The sequence below is a fragment of the Tiliqua scincoides genome, chromosome 1, assembly GCF_035046505.1.
Source record: "Tiliqua scincoides isolate rTilSci1 chromosome 1, rTilSci1.hap2, whole genome shotgun sequence".
NCBI lineage: Eukaryota > Metazoa > Chordata > Lepidosauria > Squamata > Scincidae > Tiliqua > Tiliqua scincoides.
Genome location: NC_089821.1, coordinates 24268975 through 24279322, shown reverse-complemented (window position 1 = coordinate 24279322; position 10348 = coordinate 24268975). Strand labels below are relative to the sequence as shown.

Sequence of the window (10348 nt, the reverse complement as noted above, 5' to 3'; positions counted from 1 at the left end):
CTACAAGCTCACTGGGATGGAGAGTTACAAACAAAAAGGAAAATCACATTTCAGACTAAAACAAAAATATCAGAGCCTTGATTTCTCCACTAGAAACTACATGTACGAGGTCAAGGTTTCACATGCAACACCTTACATCACAGACACATACCTCACGCTCTGACGCGGAGCTAACCCCTCTCTCCCCACCCCCCCACCCCACCCCAAACAGGGAAGTGCAGCCTGGTCATGGCACCATGATCCTGCCAAACCTCACCAGGTCGAATTACAATTATGTTGCTAGTGGCACAGCAAGAGGTGCTAAGCCCTGGGCAATTTTTGTATAAGTGCCATTTTTATTGGGGAGCTGTTCCCACCCTACCCACATGCTTTACAACTATAAGTTGCCCCATCCACAGCAGCCCTTATAAGGGTCCTGCTTGCATACAAAGTAGATACTCTTAAACAAAAGGCCCACACTCTTGAGAGGTTCCTGAGCATGAAGGGATTGCGAGGCCCAAGCCAGCTCTCCCACCTCCAGTTCTGGTCCAAAAAGAAGAATGGAACAGAGTGTTTGAGAACATCCCTTTGCCATATCCAGCCTGCATTCTCTCAAGCCACCCAAGTGCTCTGCAACTGAAGAGTTGCCAAGCACTTGCTAGCAGGGTGGCACGAAGTAGAAGTCTGGTCTGGAAGATGAATCCACTCTGGTAGTAGAGCTGGGGTGCAAAACCCCTCCACAGTAGCACTTAAAAAACATATACACTCAATAAAGTTGCAGGTCTCCAAAGGAGGAGACTACAGTCCCCGTTATTTGATTAGCCAGTAGGTCAAAAGAAGGGAAAGCAGGTTTTTTTTTTCTTTAAAAATAAAAAACAAAACAAAGAGTAACATTAAAAGCACTGCAGGGTTAGGGCAAAGCTTAATGGATTCCTGTAACCAGTGAGCTGAGAAATTTACATAAGGCTCAGCTGAATATCAAGGTTTATTACAGCTATTGTAGAAAATGTGCAGCAAAACGGATGCGGGAAGCTAAGACACAGAATAAAACCTCTTCAAGAATCCTCCTATACAACTGATGGTCTCCCTCTTATTTCCCACCCCTGTATATAAATGCCCTCTGAATTACCAGCATCTGGTTGGAGCTACATCCTCCCCACTCCTTCAGTTCCTGGTTAGCTGTGAGGTACAAGTCTCTGCGTAGCAGTACAAGGGTAGCACCGACATACAATTCATCTCTACCTGTTCCGAGACTCTCCACTGGTGCTATCATTACTATAGAAGTTGGTATTGTCAGGAAGATGATTATTATTAGTTAGGTCACTGTATTCAATTGGTCCCTCAGTGTCCATGGAGGACTGAGCTTGCTCTGAGAGGCTCTGCCCACTAGCTTCTTCCCCCTCGATCTCAGAGGCCATCTGTGGGCTCAAGCCATGCCCTGTGACCTGCATGGATTCTGAAATGGTCCGCCCTTCTTGCTCAGCTACCAGCTCCTGGGAAGTGGATGGCTGAGCCGAGCCACTATCTGCTCCAGTGGATTCAGTACCAGTCTGAGAACTGCGATGGATCCGGTGACTCACAATGATGTTGTTGCCAAAACCGCCCATGGATGCCATGGTGGTACTTTGTTCCCGCTGGACCACAGCGGTCATGCCACCCTCAGCCATCAGCCTCTGGATCCTGATCAGGGCATCCTCCCCTGAAGCCCCAAATTCTGGACCACCTGGGGAAAAAAATTAAAAAGGTAGCTTTATTTAAGATTTATATCCCGTCTTTTGACCAAAAGTTGATCAACATTGTAAGGCAGCTTGCAACACTATAAAAAAACCATATTGTCTTACATACGTGAAGATAATCCAACAAAGCAGATAAAAACAGTAACAAATTGATGCAAGAAATTGATGAATATGACCTCACCAAATATAAATACCATAAAAAAAAAAAACCTGGACAAGCAGAAAATTTTCAGCCAATGCCTGCAAGACAGAAATCTATAGCACAGAAAAAGGTCACAAGGCGATCAAGAAGAAAGCGGGATGATGCACACTAGTTGGAGGAAAAAGGCAGGTTACACAGAAGCCACAAACGCCTAGAAAACCTTGGAATGCTCATACTGTTGAGAATAAGCCTAACCCTTCCACATAGCACAAATTGCTTCTGCGTAGGCAATGCACATGGCATACGCTTTCATAGTACACATTCCTCTTCTCTCAGTCACTTGAGCCTAAACAGTCACTTTTTGGAATCAGAGGCTGTGCTGTACTTTACATTTTGGAAAATAAAAAACTGCTATCCATCCCACCCAGGCCCACTGCTACTGCATCTCTTCAGTTGCAACTGCTATGTGGGAGGTAACAGATAAGCAGTAGCCATTCACGAGGCTACAGCTGTTGGGCTGTATCATCACAGTAGGGGAATTATTAAACATTTGAATGTTCTACCACATAAATTACAGCGCTTCATACATATGCAAAATCAGCGTGTTAGAAAAGAAGTCTTTCAGTTACCCTTCTTCCTGACATGCTACTTGGGTTTAAGAAGGGAGTTTGAGTGTTTCACAATGAAGTACCACACGCACACGCACACCATTAATTACAAGCCATATCACACCACATCTAAAAACAGTCAATTTCTGTTTCTGAAATTAACTTTTAAATGTTTCTTTGATGGCCGTGGGCTCCCTCATTGAGCTTTCACCCAACCCTACTCTGTTCCAGGAGCCAACAGCAGTGCCCCCCTTCCCCCAAAAAGAGAGCCCTAAGTTGGTTTAACATTAAAGGAGTTCAGCTAAGTCGCACAGGAACTTCTTCCATTATGGCATCCACATAGTCTAAATTTGTGGGCCATTTTGTGTATTGTTCATCTTAGGAAGTAACTCCTACCCAGTCTACCTGTTGAGGATGTCATGTGCTAGTCCACAGGGCTCTCCATCCAGCTGGCTAGGTCAGAGGCTCAAGTGGTCTTAACCCCTCCAATGAGAAAGGAAAGTGAATGCCCCTAATTAGGGTCACTTAAGGCAGAGCAACAATCTGCTCTGAGCTGTTGGTTCTCACACTTACAAGGTCAGCCTCTGTATTATGAGTTCTGGTCCATTTCTCAGGCTGGGTAAGATGTTGAAGGATGAGGAAACTGCAATGAAGTTAAGTGTTAACCAAGGATCTTTTCATTTTGTTCATCCCTGCCCAGTTGGCCACAAGACTGCATTAGACCACCCCACATGCTGATCAAGACAATCCCCCCCTTTTACATATTGATGGAATATTGTATGATTTGTATAGTATTGGGCCAAGTATTGGGCCAAGTATTGGGCCACATCTGCAAGAGGGATCTGAAGGCCTTAGGGATGGACCTCAACAAGTGGGAAACCCTGGCCTCTGAGCGGCCCGCTTGGAGGCAGGCTGTGCAGCATGGCCTTTCCCAGTTTGAAGAGACACTTTGCCAACAGTCTGAGGCTAAGAGGCAAAGAAGGAAGGCCCATAGCCAGGGAGACAGACCAGGGACAGACTGCACTTGCTCCTGGTGTGGAAGGGATTGTCACTCCCGGATTGGCCTTTTCAGCCACACTAGACGCTGTGCCAGAACCACCTTTCAGAGCGCGATACCATAGTCTTTCGAGACTGAAGGTTGCCAATACAAGGTTGCCAATACAAGGGCCAAGGAGTGTTATCACCCTATTGCAGTTAATGGGGTAGCACACTATTCATCTACCTATTGAGCTACAGTTCTCAATTCCTAGTGGTAAAGAACTCACTGATTCATATCATGTTGTCAAAACCAATTAAACTATTATCCTTATTCATATGGTAGTTGTGAAGATGAGTTCTTGTTTACAGATTTGTTTATCTTCCAGTTCTAGTCTTGGTCCCACAAAACCTTGAAAATAGGCAAGGAAAGTAACCTTCTCCCAGAAATTCGGATACAGGAAAGGCCATATAGCTAAAACAACTAGGTATGGGACAGTGACATACGGTGAGGCCCAACATTGGGGAGGCACAGCTCATAGAGCCTCTGCTATCTATCTAAAAATGGGCAGCGATAAAGTCAGGCATCCCTGTCTAGGGAGGGTATTCCAAACTTGAGACACCACAACAGAAAAGGTCATGTCTCTTGTGCATACTTACAACTGTGGGAAAGGGAATAGTTCATAACAATGGATTGGAGTTCTCAGATAGCTTTCAGTGTACAAACCTGTTCTTTTAATGATGGTCGATTTTGCTGCTGGCTCCTTCTAACTAAACAGTATGCACACATTTATGAGTTCAGGCTTCTTACTAGACATCATCCCCTTCTTTTCAGATTCAAGGGGAAAGTACTGCATACCTGTAAGCTCCAACACACACAAGCAGTGTCGTGAAGAATAATCATAGCTAATGGGGGGGGGGAAGGTTTACTGAAGCAGCCTTATGGAAGGATTGGCAATTACCTGCAATTCGCATGCATGCTGCTGAAGGAGAGATCCTTATTCAATGAAATGTGCCAAATGGCTCCACAGAGGAATGCAGCAGCCACAAGCTACCTGATACTTATTAAAGATATAAATCTTCCTTTCAGTCTTTGCAGAGCCATCCAGACCGATTACAAAAGAGAAAGGAGTGGCCATACATTTCCCAAGCAACAGGCAAACCAAACAGAATATGAGAAAGATGATGGTTTAAACACCAATATCGAACATGACACAAAATAAAACAAAGCTGAAATAGCCTGAGATTAGTTGGCAGAGTATCATCATAGAGAAACAGAAGAACCATCAATAGGAAGTAAATTCCATGCTACATTGGAATTTGTCAAAATCTGCACTGGGGAAGCTTGTGTTATACCCCTCAAATTCAAACTAGCTGACCTGTCATTTCCCCAGGTGCTCAGATGGGGATGAGCAGCAGCAAGTTAGTTAAGAACGTTCCTCACCAAGAAAAGTGATTTTTAAGCTTCATTTACACCAAAGCTTCCCCTGGGGATTAAAACTGCAAAAGGAAATATTGCCGTTCAGTGGAAATTCTGGCAGACTGGGTGGAGAAAAGTGCATGAAGAGGTTGGAACCAGTGCTACTTAACACTCATAAAGCAACCTGAAGTCAGGAGTAAGCAGTGAGATAGCTAAAGTTGTGGGCAGCACCAAAATATTCAGGATGATAAAAATGCAAGCAGATTGTAAAAAGTTCCAAAAGGATCTCTCTAACTAGCCAGGATGGTGCAGTAGTTCGGGAATTGAACTTAGATCTGGAAAATCCAGGTTCAAATCCCAGCTCAGCCATGAAGCTTCCTGGGTGACCTTGGGTCAGTCATTATCTCTCAGCCTCCACCTACATCAAAGGATTGTTGTGAGGACAAAAGGAGGTGAGGAACTTGTATACCACTTTGAGCTCCTTGGAGAAAGGGTGGTATAAAAATGTTAATAAAATAAACTAGGTGAATAGGAAACAAAATTGCATATGAGATTCAGTAAATTTAAGTGTAAAATGTTTAGAGTTTTTCAAAGTGTATTGATTAAGAGTGTCATACTAGGATTGGGAAGTTCTGGGTTCAAATCTCCATCTCACTCATGAAGTTCAGAGGGTGATGATCAACCAGTCACTACTCTCAGACTAACATACATCACAGGGTTGTTGCAAGATGACTGGAGGAGGAGAAAACCGTGTACCCTGCTTTTCCAGGATGAAAGACAGGATAAAGATGTAATAAAAAAGTAACATCCACATTATGTCTCAGGTAATATTCAGAACTATGTGTGGAGGAATCTATGTTCTTGTTTTACGACTGGTGAGCCCTTACAAAACGTGTCAATATTAAAATTTCAGTAACATCCCAGGCGTTTAAAAGCTACCAGAGATTTTTAATTTTCACTATTTCACGAATAGCAACTAGCATGTTAAGACATTTGGCATGGATTCTTGGCTCCTGTGACAAATTCTAGTAATCCAGTAAATACACCCAGGTATTTTCACAGCTAGTTTTGGGAAAGAGGGCATGAGAATAAGCTTTTCAAAATCAACATCCAAAAATTAACAACTGGAAGAGAAGTTTGACAAGATTGCTGCAGGAAAATAGCTATTATGGAAGGATGTCTGGGAGAAGTGGTAAACACTCAGAGATGGTGTGTAAAGAGGAAGGAACAAGAATAATGTCTATGTTACAGTGTCCTAAGGCCATGCAAAGTATTCAATAGGCAGTGCCAGGCATTTGGTGGGCTACTGTGAGAGACAGGAAGCTGAACTAGATGGACCAATGGCCTGATCCAGCAGGGCTCTTATATTAAGTGCCAAACTTCATCTCTAACTAAATGGGAGGGGCAGGGAAATTGTTGCTGTGCTTCCCCCTCCCTAACTCTTGCATACAGTAAAGATGTTGCAAATGGTCTGGTTGATGTGAAGTTATTTTCTCACAAGTGGACAAGCAAATTTTGGTAGTTCAGCTGGCCCTCATTGGTCCTTCCCTCTGTTTTCAGATCAGATTGATAGTGTGCTGCTGACAAGGCAGGCAGGCAGAGTGTTGCCTTGCCTACCAGGCCCAGACTGGACCACAAGACAAAGACCATGAGAGCTAGAATCAACTAGAAATACCTGCTGCTAGTCCCTCTTCCCAGAGAGTGTGAGCTAGCAGGCCCAAGAAAGAATTCAACTACGGCCATGAGGAAAAGTGTTCGGCAACATAAGCATACAATGTTCATGTCTGCTGTACAACAGTCTGCTACACTGTGGAGGAAGAAGGGACAAGCTTACCTAGGGGTAGACATTCTTCTTTGTTCCCTAGGCTGAACCATGAAACACAACCCAGATGTCTAAAGATGTCTTTAGAGACGAATTGGGGGCTATGCTAGAGTATGAATTTAACATTGCTGAAGTTCTCCATTTTCTGCTGCAGTCCAAAGCCAAGACTGAACCAGACTCAACCTTCAGATAGCTTGAATCTTTCAGCAGGAATATCCAAGTTTCCCTTCTATAGCTTTTGGTGACCTAAACCTTAGAACATGTGAATTATTAGTATAGAACATCAAAACTACTAGTTCATAGTTTCCTAAGTTTGTATTTGGGTTTTTTCGGTTGTATTTGCTTGCTGCTCATTGAAACTATTCCTGGTGACCAACTCTACTGCACTGTCCTACTTAATGGAGACACACCAAATAAAGCCTTTCAAACATGTTCTCCTATTAGAAAATGCCACCCTTATCTCAAAGAAATGAAGCTTCTGCCAGAACTAGCCTTCTCCAGACAGTGATGAAAGAATCTGAGTAAAGTAGATTTATCTGAGTGGCATGATGTTAATAGCACCCACAAATTTTACCACTCTGGGAACAGATCAGTCTTAAGTATCAGAAACAGCAGAATTAAGTATTTCCTAATATTAAGAATCCACCCCTCTGCTGATTTTTACCTCTATATACAGAGCCACGCTTTTTGTAGATACAAGTCAACCAAGAAGCTAGCTTGTGCTTCTCTCTCCCCCAACCCACATAGCCATGATTAGCATGTGATGAGCTCTTAAGCCAGGGGTGCCCAAACCCTGGCCTTGGGGCCACTTGTGGCCCTCGAGGCTTCTCAATGTGGCCCTCAGGGAACCCCCAGTCTCCAATGAGCCTCTGGTCCTCAGGAGATTTGTTGGAGCCCACACTGGCCTGATGCAACTGCTCTCAGTGTGAGGGCGACTGTTTGACTGCTCACATGAGCTGTGGGATGAGGGCTCCCTCCACTGCTTGTTGTTTCATGCCTGTGATGCAGTAGCAGCAGCAAAGGAAAGGCTGACCTTGCTTTGTGCAAGGCCTTTTACAGGCCTTGAGCTATTGCAAGACTGTCATTCATTCATATAAGTTCATCTTTAATATATTAATGTATGTAAACTTATGTAAATTTATTCAAATTTTAAATGTAAATTAATTCTTTTTTTTCCCCAGCCCCGACACAGTTTCAGAGAGATGATGTGGCCCTCCTGCCAAAAACTTTGGACACCCCTGCCTTAAGCCAAGCATGCAACTCTCCTCATCATTTCCTCCTGTCCCTTCCATTCAAGACATCTGCTTTATTAATTCTGCAGCAAGGGCAGAATTCCAGGTGCTGTGTCTGTTGCCTTAGTCACAGAAGCAGCAGGTGTTGATTCCACAGTAGCAGGACTGGCTGCTCAGTAATTTATCATGTCAGGAGTGATCTGATTAATAAAGAGTCAGAAATGCAGAGAAGCCAAAGTTAGCATTTCTACCAAGAGGCTGATCTTCAGCATTATTGCTAGATCCAGAGGTGTAGCCACGTGACCCATTTCCTTGGACTACATTGCTCTCCCCCTTCCCCTGCCATCCCTCTAAGAGCATCAGAAGTACTTTAAGTTTCAGAAAGGGAAGCCATTTTAATTTCATGGCAACAGAGTCCAGTGGAATCTGAAAGGATAACATTTATTAAGACTTGAGTAGGGGTGTTGGTTTCCAGTGAGTAAGATAGGATTACAGCAGGGGTGCTCAAACTTTCAACTTCAGGGATGTTGGACCTTTAACAAGTGTATAGAAGAGAGAATTTCAGCAGGTGCAACTTGTCATCCCACAGATGACAAGCTGCACCTGCTGAAATTCTCTCTTCTATACACTTGTTAAAGGTCCAGCATCCCTAAAGTTGAAAGTTTGAGCACCCCTGGATTACAGCATAAATCTTATTGAACACAATGGGCTTACTTCTAAGCAAAATAAATAACACTGTTTTCAAACTCCTGTAGACATGAGCTTTCATAAACAAGAGCCTACTTCAGCAGATACATCAGATTTTTGTTTTCCAAATATCAAAATTTAATTGTACCTTGTAATAAAGGTACAGCATTTGCCCTTTATTATGTGAATGCAGAAGTATGTGTATCCACTCTTTAGTAAGTGGAAGCAAAGTGGAATCAATAACAATCTGAGAAATGCACCCCAGGATCTCCTGCAACACTGGAGAACAATGGAGAGAATAGTTCAAGAAATCTCTGAATACTGTTTGCATTGGCCTACAGTTTCTAGCTGCCACTGAACCCCCTCCCCCATCGCAATATTTAAAACTATTACAAATCAGTACAGGCATGCCCCCGTTCCAGAACCTCCAGCAATTAAGTGAAACCACGGACACAAATGAATGCCCCCCACCCTCCCCTCACCACCCACCCTCCAAAGGGGAGCCCTCAGGGACTCAGGGGTTTCCCCAGGCCTCCCAATGCCTTATAAGACATTAAAAAGTCACTTTTGGTTTTTCCGAAAAACCGAAAGTCATGTGTTTTTGCCTCTAAGGTTTAGTGTGAGCCCGGCAGACGCTGCTGGTCTCAGAAAACCCTCCGGAAGTGGAGGGTGCACTTGTGAGGGCCTTGTGGGTACAGGGGCTCCCCTCTGAACTCTTTTCTCTGATAAGCAATGCAATAGCTGCTTTTCTATGATGACATCTTATGCTATTCCAGTGAACGTTTGAATCCAAGACCAACATGGGAAGAACCAAACAGTTTCTTATCACTGTAATATCATACAACCAGAAGGGAGATGATTGTGTGGCAGAAACCACGCAGCTGAAACCAGAGATGCTAGTTATCTTGTGTGCTCCCTGAGGAATCTGGTGAGCCACTGTGAGATATAGGAAATTGTACTAGATGGGCCTTTGGCCTGATCCAGCGGGGCTCTTTTTACGTTCTTATGTTCTTAGAGAGATTTTTGCAACATAATTTAAATCAGTGGTGTCATCATTCCCTCCCCCGCCCCCCATCAAGACAAAGGCACACTGTGTCTAAAGGCAGCTTTATTTCTTGCCTGGTTTAAAATGGAGTATTAAATGCTCATGTTTTCTCCACTAGGGATAATACAAATAGAAAGCACTTCTGGTTCAGACTGGAAACTTGTGGTTCCATCTAGAAGGCACCTTTAGTCATGTCTGGGAGGTCTTCTGAGGCCCAACCACAGATTTAATTGTCTGCAGAATCTGTTATTTGCAGGGGGTCCTGGAACGGATCCCCATGGATATTAAGGGTCCTCTGAACTATTAAATATTGTGGTTTGATGGTCTAATGACATTTGGGAGGATTTGTATTACAGCATGGAACAAGACAGCTTTGGAAACAACTTCAGTTGAATACATAAAATTCTGTTCAAAAAGAGTATGCATCAGTTTCTCCAATGTTAAGTGAGTTTTTAAAGCTTAAATGCAAGCAGTTTAAGATCTACAGAATTTTTACAGTAACTGACGATTTCAAGGCATTTAATTTTTTTCTGCTTTGTTATATCAGTACCTGCTATGCCTTATCCTTAACAGTAAATAACCAATCTAAAATAATTTGATATCGCTAAGCTTTTCAATCTCTTCCATAATAGCCAAGGAAGAAGTTAATAATTCTAAAATGTTAAGAACATGATAATTAGTCTTGCGTTTTAACTTAAGTTC

The 10348-nt window shown here is 43.2% G+C and overlaps 1 protein-coding gene across 2 annotated transcripts in view; it reads right to left on the bottom strand.

The window, feature by feature from the left end:
* Positions 1–213: 213 nt before the first annotated feature.
* The window catches only part of AMBRA1 (autophagy and beclin 1 regulator 1), a 177550-nt gene continuing 167415 nt past the window's right edge, over positions 214–10348 (bottom strand). For both annotated transcript variants that reach the window (XM_066636722.1, XM_066636723.1), the window contains one exon: positions 214–1702. In XM_066636722.1, coding sequence (XP_066492819.1) covers positions 1218–1702 — 485 coding nt within the window. In that variant the 3' untranslated portion in view covers positions 214–1217. The remainder of the gene's footprint in view (positions 1703–10348) is intronic.